We start from the raw sequence: 23,227 nt of genomic DNA on the forward strand, positions 1-23,227 counted from the left end.
CAGTTTGCCCTGTAGCTCCCTTATCCAGGGTATGCGCCTCTTCTGGCTGGGGTCTCTCCTTGCAGAAGAGACCAACCAGGGTAACAGCTCCTGGCCCAACCTCTGTACCTTGGCCCCATCACCTCATGACCTGGGAGTGGCAGCAGGAAGTCCGAGGGGTGGGGACTCCTTCCCAGGCTGTCCCTGGCCTGCTTGACCAAGATGGCTTCTGCTGGAATCCGGACTGTTAAGGCTGGGCAGGGAGAAGCTGGAGAAACCCAGAACTCAGGCACCTTAAGGATCCCCTGGGCCACCCCTCCCCAGCACGAATCCTTTTCATAATGTTACTGCCTCCAGGGCCTCCAGTCTCTCTTGCACGCCTCTAGCAATGGGGACCTCGCCTCCCTCCGGCAGTTCTATCTGTCCTGGAGGGCCCTGGCGCTAGGACCAGACTGTAGGCCCTGGGAAGAAGCTTGTGCATGTCAGCGGGAGGCGGAAGTATGCTGGGGACAGAGATGGGGTCTGAGAGCCAAAGGATCCACCCACAGATGCTGCCCTACTCCTCCTCTTCCTTCTGCCTCCCTGGAGGCAGCAGCTCACCCATGGGTGTGCCCTGAGGCTTTCTTTCGGTGTCTGTCCCATCCAGAGTCCGAGTGCCGGGGGGACCCTGTCCGGGACTTTCACCAGGTCCAGAGGGGCTATGCCATCTGCCAGACCACGCGCCCCCTGTCATGGGTGGAGTGCCGGGGCTCGTGCCCAGGCCAGGGCTGCTGCCAGGGCCTTCGGCTGAAGCGGAGGAAGTTCACCTTTGAGTGCAGCGATGGGACCTCTTTTGCCGAGGAGGTGGAAAAGCCCACCAAGTGTGGCTGTGCCCTCTGCGCATAGTGCTGGGCGTGGACAGGCGGGTGAGGGTGGGCAAGGGGGCCCAGCCGCTGCAGCAGCAGAGACAGTCGCCAGCAGCTGGGCTGGGGTGCAGGTCATCACAGGACGGCTCCTGGGCAGCTGGGCCCTCCTGGATGGGGTGGTGCCAGAGCAGCCTTTTAAAAGCAAATTGCGTCATAGCTGGGGGCAGCGGGGGTGGGCGAGGCCTGAGCTGCGGGCTGCCCTCTCCGGAAGTGCCTTGCACAAATAGGCGCTTAATAAATATTTGTTGAATGAATGTGTGCGTGAGGTCAGGCCAAGAAGTGCAGAACGATGACACCCCTCCTTATCTGCTACCTGAGTCTGGAGAAGAAAAATGACAGCTTTCCAAACCAACCCTTCCCTCTGGCCTGTGGCCCAGGCTGGCTTGGAGCTGGGTCCGTGGCCCCAGAAGCCTCTTACCCCTCTGCAGGCAACCAGGAAGTACTCTCAGTCTGCCCGGGCAGCCAGCCTGGTTCATTCTGGTTCATTCTGCTGCTACAGAATCTGCTGGTGGTAGGCTAGGCTGTGGAGCGGGGATGCCGCCTCCTGCTGGCCAGGGAGGGTTGGACCCTTCCCCGCTGGATTGACTGCAGCCACTGCTTGGGAACGAGGCTGTGGGTGGAGGTGGTTCTCAGGACCAGGCCGCTGAATCCTAAAGTTCTAGGATGACTACTGTAGCTTCAAGGAGGACTTATGTGGAAGAAACAGCCACAGGGGCTGCTTAGGGTGGCAGACCCCACCAAAGAGGGCAGGGGGTTCTTTGCTCTAGGTAAACAAACATCATCCACCTCCAGACACTGGTCACAGAAGGGGCATTGGTCCTGGGCTTCCCCAGCCACCAGTCAGCCACAAGCTGTCGGTGGCCAATTGGCAGAGTGATTGGGTGTGAGGGTCTGGCCCAGGTGCTTGGCCAGGGAGCAGCTGGTTCAGAGTCCTGCACACTGCAGGCCAGTAGGGAGCAGTGGAGGGGACGGTGCTCCAGGCATTGGGAAGCCCCCACTGGCTCCAGCACTCGGGGCAAACTTCTCCCTGCCTGGGTCTCGGGTTCCTCAGCTGTAAAATGGCCATAGGTAGGAGGCAGGACGACTAAATGAATAGTGTAGACTCCCCGACTGTGGTCTTGGGAGGCCAGAGGAGTTAGAAGACCTATTTTCATTGATCACATCAATAAGTATATATGTACCTAACCCAGGGCTGGGGACTGTGGGCGTTCTGGCCTAATGGACAGATGTGAACTCATCCCAGAGCATCGCAGGAACGACCAGCACGCCTGGGAAGAGTTGAGCTGAGTGTTGGCTCCAGCCACAGACAGTGGCCCAGGCCAGAGGGTTGCTGGCAATGAAGGAGCCAGTGCTGGAAGAGGCACTGAATACATGATTGCCTGACTGCATCGTCTTCTCTTCCATACACAGTGAAAACGTAGAAAGATGGTTTGTGAGGCCAAATCGTGAATTGGCTAAAGGGAGGCAAAGTTGTACTCTCTTTCCCCAGAGGCCTCACCAAGAGGGCACACCCCCGGGGAGTTCTGGTGGGCAGCGGCAGGGAGCACGTCTCTGCCCTGGCTCCCTCCAGCTGTGGCCAGGAGGTATGGCTGGTGTATGTTCAGGTGAGGCTCCGAGTGTCATTGTGTCTGTGTCCTCTGCCCATGTCCCCCGCCCCAGGCAGTGAGGGGAGCCCTTGATGCTGATTAGAAGGCTAGAGCTGGGGTAGAGGGTGCCTGGCATGCCCCATGCCACGGGGACTCAACCTAGCAACTATGAGTCCTGGGGTCCCTGTGATGGGAAGAGGGCCCTGCCCTGCCTAACGTGGGAGGTGTCCTCATGGCAGGATCTGCCCCTCACCAGGGGGCTGGGATCTACTTGCTTGGAGCTCTGAGCAAGGCCACAATGTCTGGCCCCACCCGCAAGTAGACTGCAGCCTGGGCCTCATGGGGCTTCTCCCAGGACCACATGGCATCCCTCTCTTACTTTGAGTTTCCAGGCCACGTTGGGACCCTGCAGAGCATCTGCACCGGGCTGGATAGGGCAGAAAAGCTCAAGAGCAGCCATCTTGCCTCTTCCCTGGAAGAAAGCTGCTCTGGGACTCGCCAACCCTGAGAGAGATAGCTTCCCTGGCCACCACCATTCCCCACCACCCTGGAGAAGTCAATTCCCAGGCTTGAAGGGCACTGACTGGCAGGCGGCCTCTTCATTCTGCAGGAGGTGGAAAGGGTACCTGTAGACAGGTGACGCTTACCCCTCACCTGGCGCCATGGGGCTGGGAGGTGAGCGGCTGGCGTGTTTCCAGGGAGCACCATGTGAGCTTAAGGCTCCCCTGACCAGCCCCACCACATGGTCCAGACTCCTAGCACAGCAGCGCTGACCTCGGTGCAGTCTGAGGATTGGAATCCACTATGAGGTGAGCTGAGAGCTGTGTGCCCCAGGACCAACGTTTTCTCCAACTTGGCCATCAACCAGCGAGTTGAGTCAGCACTCACGTTGCCTGTTCACACTCCGCTTGAAAGTCCAGAAGGTGGCTACTGCGAAGTCGCCCCTCTGAGAAGTCCTCTCTCCACATCTTGCCCCCCTTTGTGAAGACCCCTAGTTCGCTCTGCATTTTAGACATGAAGAGATACAGCAGGGTGCGTCCCGAGGGAGCTGTGGCCTTGCAACACCACTGGCAACAGGGCTGGGGCTCCCGGTGAAGGTGTCAGGAAGTGGAAAAGGCTGGACTTTGTCTCCTCTTTGCCTGCTGGTAGCCTAACCGCAAAAGTATCTCTTTATACAGAATACTTACAGATTCTAATATATATTTGTATTTCATTTTGTTATAGTATTTTTATATGTTAAAGTCAACATCCAGCGTCTTGTTTTGCCTTTCAGATGCTATGTGGTCGTAGCATGTTTTGTTGGGGGTTTCTGTAGTCTTGTTTGAATCGACTCCTAGAGGCTGGTTTAGAACAGGCCCGTGAGGGAGCCGCACCTGCCCTGGAAGTATTGTTTTAGACTATGTCGATGTTGTCTATTGTCTTCCATGTGAACATGACATTGATTCACTCTGCCTTGTTGGTCTCTTTTTCGCCACCAAGAGCGGGCCCAGTGCTGCTAGCATTCTCTCCTAGGGCTTCTGGGCTGATCACATATGGGCCATCATCCAGGGGTGGCTCCAAGGGGCTACACACATAGGACGTCTGTCCCTGGAACTCCCTGCCCTTCCTGAAGTCCATTCCTCCTGAAGAATGAGGGCGCCCTGGGAGAGGGGGTCTCACAGACCCCTGGGGTCTGTCAGTGCACGGCCGAGCTGGGGAGGCTGCTCATCCTCATCTCCCTTCAAGTAATTGCCGTGACATGGACATTCTGTAAGTTTGCGCACAGAGCCACACCGATCTTTAATCTAGCTCTGAGGGTTTCGGAGCCATCAGAGCAATCAATAGTGTGACTTCTCAGATGTCCTGTGAGTTTCACTTTCCTGTCCCTAGCGCAGTGGCTCTTAGAAATTGGTGGAGAAAGCAGGCACACATACGTCTGCAGTGGCTCCGTCACCATTCAGATGAGAACACTGCAAGCACAATTTTATAGGACTCAGGATGGATGTCTGGGTAAGGCCAGACCTGGGCAGGCAGGCTGGGCAGGGTCACTGACACTCAACGGAAGCCTGAGCCAGGACCATGAGCCACAACCATGAACAGATTTCCGTGGAAAATCGGGCCAGGGCAATGGTAATACAAGCCACACCTTAACAGCACATGGGTCATCTTGAAAGTGGCCAGTTAATATAACTTCCGTGCCTTCAAAAAAATTAGGGATTTTGGAGGAAATGTAATGAACAGTGTGCAGGAGAGAAAATGGCTTCCGATGGGGTTGGATGCTCCTGTCTTGCAAGGCCAGTCGGTTACCTGTTAGTCACCTGGCCTGTCGTTTGCGTCGCCACATCTGATAAGGCAGCAGGCACACAGACCCATTCCCCTGCCGTGAAGAACCAGTGATCGAATGGGAACTGACAATCGGGGCTGTGGTGTCCTGAAAGGCACATTTTTCCAGTCTCATGCCAGCTGACTCTTACCATGAGTTAATTCTGTCAAATCTTCATCTTTTTCATTTTTTTTAAAAAGAGAAGTCAGAACTCTCAGTCTTTCTGTAAAGAAAAGCCAAAGTATTTTTTTAAACACGAGGCTGAAGAAAACACATCTGTAGGCCACCAGTTTGCTATTTCTGAGTTAAAGAAAAATCAGTGGCAAATTTCACTGCTAAAAGGAAATCCCCAGCCAAGGGAATGGGCACAGCCGGGCTTGGTTGGGAGGACGGAGGCCAAAAAGCAGTGCCCAGACTTCCAACAGGCAACATCCTGATTACTAGGGCTGCCAAGTTTTTCTGAGATTGGTGATGACACCTCTATCATCCCTAAACCCAAAGCCCTCAGAGTTAATTTTTGAGATGTCCCCTCACCCCAAAGCAGCCAGTCTGCACCTCTTGGGTATTTTCGTTATTCCACTACAGGATGACTACTGGAGGAAAAGAGGTCTATCTTAACAATGAAAACAACTAATCTGGAATGAGGTAGTCTTCCAAATTCAGATTCAGAGGGGTGGCCTGGCAGTCAGCTGTGGGGTTATTTTTGCTGGAGGTGGTTCTGCATAGTGATGGCACAGTCAGATGAGCTTCTTGTGGGTCCTTACGCTGACCCACTTCAAGCAGAGTTGAAAGCATACAATGAAAACACTCATGAGGCTAGCAAATGGAAGGACTTTTTCTGCCATACTCCAACAAAGGCATTGAGAGCTGGGTAGCCCTGGCCTGTGGCCTGTACACTTCCCAGTGGCTAGCCTGAGGTCAGGAGCTTGCCCTTCATTGCTCCCTGTCCCACAGGATGAAATGCTGGCACCTTTCCAACCCTGCCATGGGAATCTCAAGGATTCCTCCATTGTCTTTTCTTTTCCCTGAAGTTAGGCAGAACTCACAAAATGATTTATTACTGACATTAGCAAACAAGGCTTCTCTAAGCCCTGACACTTGGTGGAAGTATTGCTTTGTGGTTCCTTCTGGCAACTCATCAATTTTGCCTTACGCTGCAAGTTGAATGACCGGCTCCAAGGCATTCTATGCCCTCTTCAGTGACTACACAGACACACTTGAATATCAAAGAAGTTTAATACGCTGCCATAAAATAAGCGCCTTGAAAAAGCTCATGGAATAGATGTCAATGTTAGAGAAACCCCTCCCACACATCCTCTGGCTCCACACCCCATCCCTCAAAACCAAACAAGAGAATCTGAAACAACACAGGAAATCCTTCCAAGCTTGGATTTCAGTGAGAGCCCCTCTACCAATAACAAGAACACAGTTTCCTACATGGCCTGATAGGAAAGCAAAACACAGAAGCACAAGAAGTCTACAAGATTTCAATATTTAAGAGACTTGGTACATATTCAAAGTTAAAATAACTCCAACTTTTATAGCTATACATATTGTTTTAAAGCAACTTAATATATTTTTAAATTTTATATATACACTCTCAAAGGTTCTTCAGGTGAGGTATGTAAACATTGTCTAATGAAAAATTTCAATGTTTCAAACCAACAAATTCACAGCATACATTGAATTTTCATCCATTAAAGACACAGTATATTCCTACACTAACATAGTAGAAATCCAGGCCCAAGAGAGACACACTGATGTTCGGAGTTGCCACTTGCAGAATTTCTCATTTCACTGCTCTGGAAAGACACTGTCACACAGGCCGGGAGCACACGCTTGGTACCAGGACGGTGCTAGGCCCTCTGGAGGCCCTGTCCTTGGGCAGCTGGATCACTGGCTAAGACTCACAAGACAGCAAAAAGAGCACAACTGAACAACTACGAGATCGACCTCGGCAATGACAACACTGGGAAGAACCAGAAAGACCTTTAAAGGAACGGTAGAGATTCATTTTAGAGCTCCCTGAATCCACAGCCGGATCAGCAGCCCCTGCCCTAAACTCATTCAGAAGGGTTGCGGCCTAATAAGAATAAAAATCCAACGTGGCACCTGAGCTTCAGTTAAATTGCATGGGCCTCCTATGGCCCCCTGGCCCCTCAAAGGCATTCACGCTAGCCTCAATTAGGGCCCTGGGCTGTGCTTTTCATACAGGTTGGGGATGAATTTCTTAGTATTATAATGCATACGGGGAAATAATGCCATGAGTTTACAAAGATGACCAATGCTTGCATACAGTATTGGCCAATGACCTTGGAGGAGCTCAATTTTGAAAACTACTTGTTCCCTGAGGGTAAACAGCAGGCTTCTATTGAGATTAAATGAGGCTAATAAGGGGATTTTTCATACAAGGTAGTAAGACTTGGGGAGCCTCAGGCCAGAATTCTATTGTACCCCCACATAACCTACAATGCCCCATTCCCCCCACCCCCTACCACCACAAGAAGTAGTCACCTCCCCAATGATACAATACAGGTCCATTTCTTTCCTCTTGCTTGCCTTCAGGATCAGCAAGGGAAAGTTTTATCCTAATGCACCCACTTCAATCTAAAAAAACACTAGTGAAAAATTCCAAACACCATCATAAATACAAAAGAGAAGACATATTCCAAAAGCCTAAAAAACTACATTACTTCTATTAATGGTTATCTGGGTGTGGGGTATTTATTTTCACAAAGTTTAGGACGGTCAAAAAGAGAGGCTGCTTAACAGCTTTAGAAATCTGCTGAACTGGACACGCTGGGAAAAATGGAGGAGTGACTGCCCTCTTTATACTGACCTACATGGTGTAATCCCAGACACGAAGGCAGCTTTAGACATTTCAAGCCCAGGCGCAGAAGATGCTTATATGAAATGGGCTAGCTTTTAACGGTAGGTCAAATATAGCCAAAGGACTTTGAACTGGCCACTTAAATTTCTATTGTAACAAGTCTTACATTTACTCTATAGCCAAATGAGCTTTGCCTCAACTAGATTCTGGAAACCCTATAAATTCATGAAAAATTGCAAATTTTTCAATCTACATGCCCAGTTTTGATGTGTCTGGTGCTGGCAGATTTCTCATCCATTGCTAGAGTTCTATGACATGAAGGAGCGTGCAGACAAACAGAAGCAAAAATTCAAGTACAGCAACCTCTCTGGCAAAGGCAAGAGGTCTTAGCAAGAGCTGTTCTACCCCCACCCTATCCTCTGAGACAAGGGCCAATGTGGGCCCCGGAATAAATGTTATTACCTAAGATCTTATTGCTTATGGGCAACACATCAGAAAGAACACCTGGAAATCTGCTCTGCAGATCTGGGTACTGACCACTGACCAGTTTATCATACCCCTGTGTGTGTGTGTGTTTGTGTGTATAAAATATAACCAGATGAGAAGAGGGGGCAGTTAAAGCTTAGATTTGATGTAACATTACAGATCAAATGCCCCAAACGCTCTCAACCTGCTGGTTTTTGTTCTTTCTCCATGTGTGAACTGTGTTATGAAAGGAAGTCCACTGCTCAAAATATATTCTATAATACTACGATGCAAACCAACATCACTCAAAACATGAATTTGTATACAGCACAGGTAATAAATATTTTTAGAAAACTATTTACAACATTACTTCTTGTGAACATTTAGACGACAGCAAAATTTATTTCTTCCTGCAAAGTTAAAAAAGTTCTGACTGTCTAGTTCAGTGCTAAATTCCCTGGCACCTAGTTTCTCATTCACATTTCATCTTAAAATCAGATTTGCTTACAAAGCCTCTTAAAAAAAACATTCTCCAGCATTACTGTTCAAGTGTCCGCCTCATTCGTTTAGAAAAGACAAAGGGAGGCCGTAAGAAAATATGCAAATTATGGTTCAAATGGATGACAAAATCCCTGCGTGCCTAGTCCCAAAGCTCCCTGCTGTCCTGGAGTTGCAATTCTCAGTCCAGCCAGCCCTGCACAATGAGGATCATGACTTACATGGAGGTGCCCAAGGACAGGGCACAGGGAAGAGGAACATGATCATAAAGCACTGGTTCCATCCCATCCAGGGGTGCTCTGAATTGTAGGACAGGACTCCTGAGAAGTAAAGCTGACCACATCTTAGAACAGATGGTATCATTCTGTAACCACTGGTTACAAGGGGGCTGGCCCACATCTGCACAGACGCACACTGAGACAGGGAGGGGAGGAGGAGGAAGAGAAGAGCCAGGTGCTCATGAGCATAGTCAAGGTGCAGAAGATAACATGCTTATCTCCCATGATTAATGAGAGTGTGAATAGTGTCTTTCACCAACATGAGAGAGGAACTAGAAATACACCTTAATGCTTTCTCTAGGCAACCAGTGGTTTCTCCGTATCTCACAGGCATGGGTTTGGGTTTCCTTGGGGCTACAACTAAGGCTCATTTTCCTGTACAGGCTGTTAAGTGTACAGCTGAATGTACCAACTGTGCATGCAAGAAGTAGGCTGCATGGGGCACGCCCGATGCCATGCTGGCACAGCCATACCCACGATGGGAGTCCCACTTTGTTGTGGGATGGGGTGACAGTGGGGAGATGCGCTTCTGTTGCATCTGCCCAAATACAGTGATGGTTTCAAGGCCACACCTTTCTGCTTTCACTGTTGTTTGGAGACTCAATGGTTGAGCATGGTAGCTGGGGAGGATGGGTGGCTAGAAAGAACACTTTTTGGAAAGCCCTTTTGACAGTTAATTTTCTTGTTAAAATAAATACTTTCTATAGAAGCATTTGAACAGGAAAATATCACTATTTACACAGTGAAATAAATTCCACAGTGGTGTGTATAAATATTATATATATGTATTTGAAACCAGTCACTAACACAGTCTCCGAGAACTATTTAGAATGCAGAAACCACACTAGTGAAATCAATAACCTTAAGCTACAGTGGCTCTAAAATAATCCCTACCTGTGGTATAAATATACAAAATTATGCAAATCTTGTTTGTATAGTCTCTTTCCCAAAAATTAGCTCCCAAATACTGCAGCTTTAGCTACAAGACAACTATGAGGTGCAGATCATAGAAAACTGGGGTAAAAAAAATTTGATAAATTGAATAGCATTTAAACTCAACAATTAAATACTCGAGGAAAACAGAGTTTTGAGATAAAAATGCTTCTAATGTGACAAATTTGTGTTCAGGGCTGCACTGGGGAAGTGGGGGACTGTCCCAGAGAATATGCCTCCTGAAAGGGAGCTGGCGGCATAAGCAGAGGCAGGAGGAGGAAGGGCAAGGTGCCAAGGATGGCTCCTCAGAACCAGCAGGTCACTCCGGTTGGATTGGAGAGCCCTGAACTTGTTCTGTCTAAAGCTGCCGGTGTCTTGACAAGATGCCACAGACATGCTGGTGTTTTTAAGAGAATGTGTGGTCTGCACTTGAAAGTCAAACAGGCAAACACCAGGCATTTATGTTCGCATATCATGACCAGAGCTTGAAGAGTGAGAAACCTTCAAGTATATGATACAAAAGAGAAATGAAGTGTTCTAGGGGTAAAACCAACACATCGCATACTTTCAGGGAGAGGCACTATTCTTGGCTTTAAGTTCATGAGTAACTTGTTTGTGCTGAACTGCTGTTAATGGAATGTCTACCACAGTCAAGTTCACTCTGATTCATAAAAATGAAGACTGTACTTTTAAAGACTGCATTTTTAGTTTTAACTACATACCCTAATAGATATGATCACATGACATGCCCACAACTCATTAACAAGTAGACAATTGGCAAAGGGGTATAATTTTTCTTAATAATGCAAAAGCATTATTCAGGAATAATCTGTAACAGCAGCTGTGTACTGAGATGCACAGGCAAGCTACTCTAAAATCTAAAAGAATTGCTGGACTGTTTGAAAAAATGTTGGACTATATGAGAAAAAAAAAAAAGTTCTGCCTGTCTATACAATTTGATCTTTAATGACTATTGCAAGGATCAGTAGAGCTTTTATACAAGAGTCAGGAAGTAAATATTTTAGGTTATGTGGGCCACATACAGTCGCTTTTTTTTTTTTTTTTTTTTTTTACATAACCCTTTAAAAAAGGGTAAAAAATCCATTTGTCCAACCCCTGGCATATTGTAATACCGTGAGTACCTGATTTTTTTTAAATGGACAGTCTATGCTTTCGTGAGGCATGCATACTGAGCACCCTGTGTGGGATGGCCCCAGCTAGGGGAGAAAGGACGTGTGTCTGTGCTCACCTGGCAGCATAACCACACAACTGCCCTTCTGAACGATGGAGCAAAGGACATCTCCTGAGCACTGAGCATCAAGCACTGAGGCTCTGGGAAAAGGAAGATCAGACAGAGAGGAGGTAAGTGGAAGGAACTGACCAGCCTCGGTTCAATCCCAAGGCAAAAGCCTGAGCAAGGACACACTCCACAAAGTGCTCAGGGTGGTTCCCTGGGCCCCAGGACGGCATGACATGGCACAGCACAGCAAAGCCCTGAGAGCTCTGAGTTTCTGCCCGAGTCTGATTATCTATAAAGGAAAGAGGCTGGGGCTTCAAGTCTTCCAATCCATCCATTGTAGAATACAAGACTCTGTTCTGAGGTTTCAAAGGATGAATTATATTGAAGGCTGCCTCAAAAGACTTCCCAGTCTGGGCAACACAGCGAGACCTCATCTCTGCTAAAACTGGAAAAAAAAAAAAAAAAAAAATTAGCTGGGTGTGGTGGCATGCACCTGTAGTCCCAGCTACTCAGGAGGCTGAGGTGTGAAAATCTCTTTGAGCCTGGGAGATGAAGGCTGCAGTGGGCGTATAAAAATGAAGATGACTATACTTTTAAAAAACTACACTTTTAAACTACATACCCTAGTAGATAAGACCATATGCCCATTGCACTCCAGCCTGGGGCGATAGACTGAGACCCTGTCCGCAGGGGGCGGGGGAAGGCCCTTCCACAATTCTGCTCATTTTAAATACAATAATCTTTTTATTTTTCCCCTGAAAAGGATTTGAGAGCAAGCATGGGGAAGAACACTTACTGCTAGGATATGAAGACTGCCTTACACACATTGATTTTATACTTAAAAAAAATTCCAGTATTTCAGTGGATATCAAGTCATAGTAAGACATCAAAGTAATCCTAAGAATTCAAAATGATAATTGTCTGTTTCAAAACAACTAAAACAATCAGTGATTTGGGGCCACTGACAAAAATTTTTCACTGACAAGACACTGAATCACATAAAAAAAAAAAAAAAAAAAACCAGCAAAGAAACTTATACTTGTGTTGGTGCGTTGGCTCACACTTGTAATCCCAGTACTTTGGGAGGCTGAGGTGGGAGCACTGCTTGAGGCCAGGAGTTTGAGATCAGCCTGGGCAACACAGCATAACCTCGTCTCTATTTAAAAAAAAAAAAAAAAAAAAAAAAAAAAAGATATATCCCCTTATCCTTGAGTTTTTGGAGAAGGAGGAAGACTTTAATAGCTTTTCAGTCATACTCTGGTTATAACTCCAATTTTGTAAATCATTATTAAAGCACTTCAAAAGCCTCTATGTTTTATTTGTTGGCTTACCTTTAATAAAATTATTTTGAAAGCATGTGACTGAAAAGGTATCAGTGCCAACACATTTTTATTTTCCTAAAAGCTGAACAAAATATATAAGAATAAACAATGCTTTGGGTTTGTGATCAGACTTTGTTTCTACTCTGCGAAAAAACATTTTCCACATCTAAATGTGACATTCAGAGGACTAAAAGTCCAACTAAAGTAGTCTCAACTAATTTTGCCAGAAACAAAATCTTGGTTTACTTTAATAAAGAAGAAATAAAGCCAGAGTCAGTTCTGTGTGAGTGAAATGAGAGGCCCCGGCCACATAATTTTAGAACTCTGAATCCCTATTTGCTAATGGGTTCTGGCTCCATAGGGTAAGGTGGCCTCATTTTGGCTACTGTGATGGGTTTTTTTAAAGAAAGATGGAATGCTACAGTTGCTCAAGTTTAAGGGGACAGTAGTGCATATCGATATAACATGTCTTCTTTGTAGCAAGATAACTAAAGAGGAGTAAAAGAAAACAAAATTTAGAAAAGGAAAACAGGAAGTAAAGAAGAACAGAGAGAAAAGGGCAGAAGAGAGAAGGAAAATCAAGAATATTTGTTCCTGAAAAGGATGACTTTCTCAAGCACGGTCAGCGATGTTTTCTGAAGGTCCAGATAGTATCTTAGGCTGTAAGGGCCACACGGGTCTCTGCTGCAGCTACTCAACTCTGCTCTTGCAGTGTGAAAGCAGCCGCAGGCAGTACATAAGAAAATGGGTGTGGCTATATTCCAAACACATTTTATTTACACAAACAAGTGACTAGCCCAGTTTGCAGACCCCTGACAGATCATCTGGAATCCAAAAGGCAGCCCGCACAGAACTTGCAGATAGTAACACTACAGCATCTCCAGCTTGTATCACACAGCATGCTGTATTTTCCTATTTGACTCTTAGGTCCACTAATCAACAGGAATGCTGCCCATAAATGTGAATGACAGCTCCCACCCTCACCACTGAACCCATTACAAAGCAGGAAAAGAGGTCAAACCTCAATTCAAAGTAACTATCTTGAAGTGATGCCTTCTACTGATGACCTATCTTAACAGTGAGAAATTCACCTGCATAGTATGTGATGCATAGAAGATCCCATTAGAAAGCACCACATATGTAAAGGGATGACTAAGGGCACCTCTTCTACCCATACAATTTTAGGAACAATACAGCAGGAGACTCACAGCCTAAGATTATTGTTTTAGATAAGGCTGCATAGAAGTCTTTAACAAGGAATCCAAGGGGCTAGTGACTGGTGACTTACAGACATTAATAGCATTCCTACGAAGGAAGCCTCAGGAGCAGAACACAGGTTCGCAACCTTCCTGCTGTGCTGCGAGATTGTTACCTGTCTGAGGAAGTGCTAGGGGGGAGGCTCAGAACCCCAAGTGAGGGAGTGGTCTCCTGCGTGTCCATCTACAGTAGGGAGTCTCATGCGATAGAAGATGGGTATCCTAAAGAGGGCCCTCCTCTAGGGGAGCTACGCCAGCTTCAGTGATTGCTTCCCAGGCATCTTCCAGCTTCTCCAGAAACTCAGAGAATACCAGTGTCCTTTGGTCATCAACTTCAGCCCCAAGACTGGGACTGTCATTTCACCAAGTGTACAACCAGGAGCAGAATTTCCTTTCTGATTTGGAATCGGAATGTGGGATGGACTGCTTTTGCATTTGGTGGTAAGCCACTCTTGAAGATGGCTCTGGGAAGAAGGTTTCTGCAAAGGAGGGAAAACAATAACAGACTTGAGTCAATCCCACGCCTGAGCCTGGAGGTGTCTGGGAAGCTGCTTTGCCAGTACCTGCTGCAGCTATCAAACGGCCTTTCAGGATTGGCCCTCAGGTTTTGCTGTTTTCTTTCTTCTATTAATAAAATTAACTGAATCAGCAAAAGTGAGATTCAACAAATATAAACATTCTAAACTTTTAAGTGTCATAATTATGTAGACTCTCGGTCTATTTAAATGTCCTTATTATAAAGTATAAGTTGATTTTAAAGATGATCCATTGCATTGTTAGGTATATAAAATACATACATACACATTAACACCTTTTCTCACACACAGCCTAGAATGGGAAAGAAGGCTATTATCTTTAAGTGAGCTTTTAAAAATGAAAAAGAACTTAGAAAACAAATGGAATGAATTACAAACTTGGAACCGGAAAAGTTCCACCCACTCACTACCTTACACCTCTCCCTAACCTAATCCAAGCACCTTACAAGGTAGTCTGTATGCAGCCAAGGGGGCACCTCTTCTGTACAGGAATCAGCATGCCTGACATTGGCAAACATCAGCTGTTTAAGTCACCACAAAAACAATATCCAGTGACAACTATATGAAAAGATATTTTTAAAACCTTAAAACCATTTTTTAAGATTAAATGAACCTATTCAAAACACATTAATGCCTCTGTGCAACTTAATGCTGAGAAAGAGTTGCCAACATACACACTCAGCAGTTTCATTAATATAGGCAGCTCTTGAATGGCCCAAGTCAAAGACACCAGAAAAAAAAAAGACTCATCAGACAGAGAAGACATGAAAAACAGTCAGGGCTTCATAAGATAGTAAGCTTCTCTAGCTATGAAATTCAACACAATTCTAAATTTCTCACCAATCAAATACTTTTCTCCAGTCTTATCCAATCATCAGAAGTTTCCATGATATACAGCAAACCTTTACCAGAATGGGTAGAAGGCCTGTATTATCATGATTTTCAGGAAAAAGTCCATCTGGGCTTATCTAAAAGAGATCTGAAACAACCTAAATGGAAAATTTTTAAATAAAAAGGACAGGGCAGCAGCTGTTCATACAAGCCGATTTTGGTGACAGAACAGGTTAAGGAAGCTGGGTGACGCTTCAACAACCAAGCCTTTTTTTTGCAGAGTGGCCCAATGGAAAAGTCAACTACACGCTGCATTGTAATCATGGAGCAAAGTCTTAGGTACTAGGTTGAAGCCAATACGCCAATCTCAGGCTTCACCTGGGAAAGGCAAACAAAGTCACTAAAATATGGTGGTTCTCACTTCTGAGACACGGAACAGAGTCTGACATGACATGGCAGGAGGGATACTACAAGCATTTAACCACTAGGATGGTGTTAATCAATCAGAATGAATATCTACTCCAACGAGTACATTCACATTGGAGCACACAGCTAAACATCAGCTCTGGGGGTAGGGGGTGTGTGGGCTCTCCACAGATGTTGGAGTTGCTTCCTCTAACTGCAAGGCTGCTCTAACCTTTACATAATTCTGTGCTGTTTTAGATCTGAGTCTGGTACCAAAGTGGTACTGGGGCTGCTCACAGAGACACTGGGCTACTTTTAAACCACCTGTCCTTTGCTAATTACTCAACTCAGGGACACCCAAGCACACTGCATGGGGAAGAAAGAATTTTACTGTAAAATTGGGATTGGGAGACATGTGTGGCTGATAACCACATGCAAATGCACCCAAACACACATGGACACACACATTCTTAAACCTTTCTATTACTGGAAATAATAAGTTTGGCTTTCTTTGAATATGGAAGTACTCTGGGTAAGAAAGAAAATAAGAAGAGTCATTGTCATCCTAATCATCAAATTACAGCTACAAGATGAAAAAAAAAAAAAAAAATCCTAGACTTTTCCCTCCCAAAGTAGGATGGAAGCCTTGCAGGAGTGCTAGCAAGACCAGAAATGAAGAAGATGGTGAGAATTAGCAATACAGTTTGGGGATGCAAATGATGTTTTAGAGGTTATAAACAAAATTAACACTTGTGACATATCTCTTGTCCCATGGGCACATAATTTAGAATACATGCTCTCAAATAACAAAACATCAAAGGTGAGAGGAGGGACCAACAATGAACATGATCTTTTTAAAAAGGGGGTAACAGAAATAGTAATCTTTTATAATTATAAATCCTCTGCATACCATAAAAATGATTTGGTTTAGCTTTCAAACATCATCTAAACAAACAAACAAGACAGAGAGGGAAGTTCACTGCTGGGGTTTGCAAAGAGGGGCATCTGTTCGTGGGCAGATGCTGCAGGGTGGCTGCTGAAAAGCTCCTTTTATGTGCATGATGGTGGTCTTCTCGGCTACAGTACAAGTGCTTGTGCATCAAGTATAAAATACAAGCCTTTAATCACATAGATCAGCTTTTTAGCTTTTGTAAATTTAAAAACAAAAAGGATAAATAAGGCACTGTACTTTCAAAAACGAAAACTGCTTGGTTCCAAGTTTAAAACCCAAGGAACAACCAGAATATAATATATAACTTCCCTTAGCCGCAGAGAAGGACTCTGCAAGTTCCCTTCTCCATGTGAGATGCATTTTCAGACATCTCAAATTACGGTGTTCTCCATTAACTGTAAATTTGAAAGGCTTGATAAGCTTATAAAAGCAGATTTAGTTAATGCAAAATAAAAGGTTACTTCTATAGAACAGTTTTACTCTTGGCTACCATCTTTCCAATCACTTTGCATCCAGCCGCCTCCGTTTGCCGTGTGAAGAGTCCAGCTTTGCCTTCAGCTTTCGCTTTCTCTGAGCTGCACTGCTCTCTGGGGTTTTCGTTGAGGGTCTGGCCCGAGTCTTTCCACTACTCTGCTTCCTATTCGTGGCTTTCTGAGGCCTTGAAGAGGATTCACCGGCCCCCTTCTGTTTTGCAGGTTTCGTCAGTGTTTCCGAGGCAATAGACTGGGAAGGCCTTTTGTTTGTATTCTCTTTTTCTTTCCTGGAGGGAGGGCAGCTCTTCCCAGCGGACTTTTTAGGGATCTTCAGTTTATTCTCTTTCAAAGACGTCTTTTTGGGGGGTTGGCTGCCTCTGTCCCTTGCAGCTGGCCTCTTGGCAGCAGGGGTTTTGGTGACTCCATCGGCATGCTTTTCTTTGCTGGCTTTCACCGCAGGCCCCTTGTTCTTACCATCTGGAGGGCTGCTGCCTTCTGTTCTCTTGCGTTTACTCTGAACTTCTGCTTTAGGCAAGATTTCGGACACCTGCTTCCCTTTCCGTCCCTTCATTCCTTCGGTACTCTTGGGCTTAACAGGAAACCCATCTACATCCACTTGCAGGGCAAGCTTGGGTGACATCAGAGGGTTGATGCATACGCTCTTACGACTTGGCTTACTTTCCACAGCCAGACCATCTGGGCATTCCATTTTCTCATTCTTGACCAAACGTTGCTGGGCTCTGAGCTTTCCTCGAATATTGGAATATTTTCTAAGAATCCGGGTACTGGCTGGAGTGGGCAGGTTTGCTGGAGGATGGCTGTTTTTATCTTCCTTGACTTCCTCTATGCTGTCTTCAGAATTAGGGCTGGGGCTGACATCACTGCCATCCTCTGGCTCCACTTGATCAGGATTCTCTCGAAATTTAGCCCAGAGCTTCTGCGTTTTCCAATTATTCCTAGCAGGGGTAGCTCCAGGAAATTTCTTCAAGTGCTTTTTCAAGCGCTCAGCCTGTAGTGAACTGGGATACAGGCTGGAAGGAGAGTATTTCTGAAGAGGATGCTTGACAGGGGGAACGTCTCCTGGAAGGCGAGTATTGAGCTTCTTCACAATGACTAGAGACCGGGTTTCAGTTGTCTCTAAGAACCATTTACAAACATTAGATAATTTAAAGTTTGTCATAAAGAGCATCTGAACAGGAGAAAACTTCTGACCCTCCAACGAACCCCTACATTTCCGTGACCTTTTCTTGCTTTTCCAAATCTCTTTCAGTTTATCTGATTTGTTCCTTGCTCTTGGTGTTGGCTGTCCTTCTTTCTCCAACTGGATCCAGCCCTTCTGAACTTTCATGTACTGGGCATTGAAGTTGGCAATGAGCTCTTGGTTCTCCTCCTCAGCACACCATTCCATAAACTTTGGCTGTTCATCTACCACGGTGTCAACATCATCCTCATCTAGAGGGTCTCCACTCTCTGAAGCTCCATTTTCCTTTGGCATTGTGGGGCTTACTTGTGCAGCTTCCTTTTCTGAAGTCACTTTTGAAGCATCCAAGGATCCCAGAGAATGAGCATGTCTTAGGTTGTAGGTTGAAGAGGTCAATCTTTTAGGCCTTGGCACTGATTTTGGTGGCCTAGCAGCATCACCACTTCCACTACTTGACAAGCCAAGAGAGCTGCACGGGGCATCACTGTCATCATCTTTCTGCTGAGTGTTTTCGTTGTCTACCTCATTTACAGCCTTCTCCACATGCTGTGTGGGAATATGCCCTGGCTCTTCTTTTGCCTGTTCTGGGTCCCTCTTACAAGGAATACTTTCTGAGGGGATATGAGCATTCTTCTCATCCATTTTAGACTGAACATAGATTTCCAATCTCTCTCCAGGCAGTGGCTGTCCAGCTGTGGTTATGGGGTCTCTGCTGGGGAAAATCTCTCCTCCTAACTCCTTGACTTCTTTGACCAGCATGTTTTTCAAAGTCTGCCTGGTGATGATTCCCCCTGCTTCGCCCTCCTGCTCGGCATCTTTCTCAGGGGGGTGTTCGCTGACACTTGGCTTTTCTGTGTCCTCCAGAGCTTCCGTGTGGAAACTGTCAGGTGGAAGGCCCTCAGGTGTTGTCCCACCAGGGTGCACTTCTTTTTTTGAACGTTTTGCACTAGGATTTTTAGGAACTTTGATTTCAAGACAAGCTGAGGAAGAATTTGAACTTTGATTTCTTAGGCATCTGTCAGCAGAGGAAGAATCCAAAAGTTGACTTCTTAGGCACCTATCAGAGGCCTCAGGAAATTTTTTACCTTTTTTCTTTTTGTCTAAATTCTCTTCGAGTGAGTCAATGCTTGGATCACACGTGTCTTTTTCTGACAGGCATTTTACATCATCCTCCTCTCCCTCTAATTTTCCAGTACCACCTGCTACCTCACTTTCCTCAGTTCCACTGGGGTTTTCATCAGTAAAAGTCCTGCTTTCCTTCAAGAGTGGGTTGACATCTAGCTCCTGGGTGTCTCCAGACTCAACCTCGGCACTGATGCTTTGGTCGTCCTCAGCCTTTCCCAGACTCATGGGGGGCTCCAAGTCCATTGGGGAACTCTGATTTTCTGAGCACTGAGGACTTTCTTCTCTACTGACTGTTTCAGGAGGAGAATGAGGCCTAGAAATGACATCTTCACTGCCTCCCCCAGAAAAGCTTTCAGTGGAAGGAAGCAGGTGACAGTCCTGGGGTACACTCATCTCCTCCGTATCCAACAGTGCAAGTGGTGGTTGGTTGTGTTCAGAAGACATATCACTTGCTGTGGGAGCTGAGACTGTGGGGCCACCTTCTGGCAGGTCCTCTTCAGGAAGGTGAGTGGGGAGAGGCCACCCCGGGCTGGAGGCTGTCGTCTCCTCTGACCTGGGGGAGCTGCTCAGACTCGGCTTCATCTTTGTGGGGCAAACCTCAGGCTCTTGAGGTTCTTTTCCAGGTGAAACGTCTCCACCTCCTTCCTCGTGAGAGGTTATTTCCTTGCTAGGTTCTTCAGGGTTGTCTTCTCTGGGAAGCTGCACATCTACTGTATGTCTAGGGGCTGAAATTGTAAGGGTCTGCTTAGGAGTGAAAACTGCCTCTGATGCCAATGCTGAGCAGCTTGCTTTTTCCTGGGAGTGTAAATTTCTGGCCAGTGTACGAACAGTTGGCAGCTCACAACAGTCACCATTGAAAAAGTATCCCCGAGTACTCTTTCTGGCTGTTTTCCGAGAAGATAATATCGATTTTTGATTCTCAAAGTGGCATTCTGTTATTGGTTGACTGATATAAACAACATCACACTGGTTATCATAATCATTTATCCTCAGCCCTGATGCCCTTTTACTTTTCCGAGCTGTCTTAATGGAGGTTGATATCATCTTGGTTCTTGAGTGTCCATTTGCTGCTTTGTGTACAGCTGGCATAGGGGCAGGGCCTAACCAACCATCTTTGGAATGATCAAATTGGCCCTTATCACTGGGATGTAAATGGTAACCCACCTTATTTCTTCCCAGCGAGTGAAGATGGTTCTCTTGCTTTGGCCTTGCATCTTGTTCATTTGCCTCTAAGTCCTGGTGCAAAGGTGTTTTTGGACACTGTAAAGTATTCTCTTTGTCAGCAGTTCTAGATGAGTTCCCCATAAACCCTGAGTCCCAAGCCTCTTCTGATAAAGCCCTGAACGAATTTCTTTGAGGACTAATACAGGTATTGCCCTCCTCACTATTCTCAGCTGCCATTTTTAGGGTAATTAGACTTTCTACTAAAGTTGAACTCTGCATATGGTCTTTACCATCCTCACATATGTTCACATTTGTGTCTTGCTCCTGTCCAGTGGTTTGCCCCTCCAAGTTTTTAGGGATGTGGTGGAAGTTCACTGAGGAAGAATTTGATGCAGTGAGGTATCCCGGAGTGAAACTATCCACTGAACTGCTATTAATAGAATTCGGTTTAGTGGTTGGAAGTTCAGAGGACTCTTTCTGGACAACAGTCAAGGCATTCTCTCTTCCATCTACAGGGTTTATCTCAGGAGGAGGCTCCTTCGGGGTCTGTTCCGTCAAGTGTAAAGGGCTGTGAGAGTCTGACGAGTCTACGAACAAATCTACAGAAGCAGAAGACTTCATATCGAGACACAGAGCATCTTTTTCTTTATGTTTGGTGCTGAGCTGGGCACAGCCAGCATTGCAAGTGGATACATCCATTGCTCCAGAATCAGAAGGCTGCAGGTCCTCAGTGCCTGGTTGAGATTCAGTGTACAGGTCGTTCAGAACACGAATGAATTGCTTTTGATGATGAGTACACAGTTTGACCATAAACTTCTCCAGTGGGGACTTCGACTGATTGTTAGAATCTACTGCTTTTGCCTCTGTTGAGTTCTCCCTAGACAGAGAAAGAGAAAGAAGGAATTAGTATGGTCATTTACCAAAGAACCATTTTTACATTATAAAATTCACCCGATGTTATTAATTTCATTATTTATTTATTTTCTTTTTTGTAGATACAAGGTCTCGCTATGTTGGCCAGGCTGATCTTGAACTCCTGACCTAAAGAGATCCTCCTGCCTCAGCCTCCCAAAGTGCTGGGATTACAGGTGTGAGCCACCTTGCTTGGCTATTTGTATTATAAAGAAAGTGGGTACTTTGGCCAAAACTGCTTCTAAGTCTGCTCATATACTTTTGATTCAATAAATATGAATTATTTACCTAATTATAAGGTCAGCCTGTTATAGTCTCAAATTTTCATGCTTTAAAAGCACTTTAAAAGTAATCTTCACAGTTTAAAAAGTAATCCCTCAAAATCATTTTTATCTTAAAGAGAAGAAATGCCGCAAATACTTTTTTTTTCAAAAAACTAAAATTTTGACCACACTATTAACTCTAGTTGGTCAACATATACTTTACTTTATTTCAGGTCTGGGTATTCCTGTTAAATAATCATTGGTTTATAAGTTCACAACACTGACAAGAATTGAGGTGCACTACAGTACAAATCTTGGTTTAGAAGTACTTACAGAACTTAACAGTTTTTTTGATTTTTGATTTTTTTATTTTTTATGGAGACAGAATCTTGCTCTGTGGCCCAGGCTGGAAGGCAGTAGTGTGATCTCAGCGCACAGCAACCTCTGCCTCCCGGGTTCAAGCAATTCTCTTACCTCAGCCTCTCAACTAGCTGAGACCACAGGCGCACGCCGCCACGCCCGGCTAATTTTTTGTATTTTAGTAGAGACAGGGTTTCACCATGTTGCCCAGACTGGTCTTGAACTCCTGAGCTCAGGCAATCTGCCCGCCTCGACCTCCCAAAGTGCTAGGATTATAGGCATGAGCCACCGCACTCGGCCGAGAACTTACAGTTTTAACATAGTTTCTCGGCATGACCAATTGGTCATGCTAATGCAGAAATCCTTCTACCCTTTCCTAGGAGCATAAAGGAATAGAAATCAGTAACTTCACATACTTTAAAAGGTGAGATGACAAGCAAGTCCCAATTCACAGTCTCTTAAGTGAGGAGATAGCTATGAAGCCACACTAAACTGTACAGGAATTTAGTGAATTGGGACTTTACTCAAGTCCCAATTCACAGTCTCTTAAGTGAGGAGATAGCTATGAAGCCACACTAAACTGTACAGGCCTGTCACTGCAAGTAGTATTGTATCTTTACTCAAGGCCCACTTGCTACATTCTCTAAGACCTTCAATACACCTTTTACAATCATCCACAAGAAATCACTCTATGTTAAAAACCCCTTTCCACCATTTAAGTAAGTCACCCAGGACAAATTTTTAGAGCTTAGTGCAGACAGTGGGGACTGTGTGAAAGGGTGATGCTAGACTCAAGACATGCCACAGGTAATACCTGCTTAGACAGCCAGGCCTTTCACTAGCTGCTTTGTGCTTCTGGATGTCTGGGTTGTACTGAACCCATGCAGTTGGTATGCTCCAATTTCCTGGAGTTTTATATAATTTCTTAAATTCCCTCTCTCTCTGTATGGATTATAATTCCTCAGGAGACTATTATGTGACTTGCCATGAAATATGGCAATGCACAGAGGCAGCTTAAATGTATAGACAGATGTTTGATAATATCTTCTGGCTAATTCTTTTCTTCAGTCTTTTTCTGTCTCAGTCATGAGACACCTTTACAGGAAGGCTGACCCTAGACAACCCACGTCACCTCCTACCTTCCCACCCTCCACTGGCTTCTGAGCAATGGGGTCACAGAGGAAAAGAGCACAGGCTGTGGAATATGGAGATCCGAGATTCCACCTATGGCTCTGACATTTACTATCTACAGGATCTTAGGCAAGTTACTTCATCTGTCTGAACCTTGGTTTCCTCATCTGTAAGTTGGGACTGAATGTCAGTATCTCAAAGGATTGTTGTGAGATATTAGATAACATACATAAAACATAAAGTGCAAAGTACAAAAGGGCAGGTGCTCAGACAATTTCAG

General features: G+C 45.6%; 2 protein-coding genes across 17 annotated transcripts in view; one reads left to right on the forward strand and one right to left on the reverse strand.

Annotated features, from left to right (window-relative positions):
* SLIT1 (slit guidance ligand 1) overlaps positions 1–3,922 on the forward strand; it is a 186,967-nt gene extending 183,045 nt beyond the window's left edge. Inside the window, exon 37 of one of the 2 annotated variants that reach the window (XM_023206301.3) lies at positions 626–3,922. In XM_023206301.3, coding sequence (XP_023062069.2) covers positions 626–864 — 239 coding nt within the window. In that variant the 3' untranslated portion in view covers positions 865–3,922. The remainder of the gene's footprint in view (positions 1–625) is intronic. The other variant, XM_023206302.3, reaches the window with a different exon arrangement.
* A 2,067-nt stretch (positions 3,923–5,989) lies between these two features.
* Positions 5,990–23,227, reverse strand: part of LCOR (ligand dependent nuclear receptor corepressor) — a 162,163-nt gene continuing 144,925 nt past the window's right edge. For all 15 annotated transcript variants that reach the window (XM_023206285.3, XM_023206291.2, XM_023206288.3 and 12 more), the window contains one exon: positions 5,990–21,158. In XM_023206285.3, coding sequence (XP_023062053.1) covers positions 16,820–21,158 — 4,339 coding nt within the window. In that variant the 3' untranslated portion in view covers positions 5,990–16,819. The remainder of the gene's footprint in view (positions 21,159–23,227) is intronic.

The sequence above is a fragment of the Piliocolobus tephrosceles genome, chromosome 9 (assembly GCF_002776525.5).
Source record: "Piliocolobus tephrosceles isolate RC106 chromosome 9, ASM277652v3, whole genome shotgun sequence".
Classification (NCBI taxonomy): Eukaryota; Metazoa; Chordata; class Mammalia; order Primates; family Cercopithecidae; genus Piliocolobus; species Piliocolobus tephrosceles.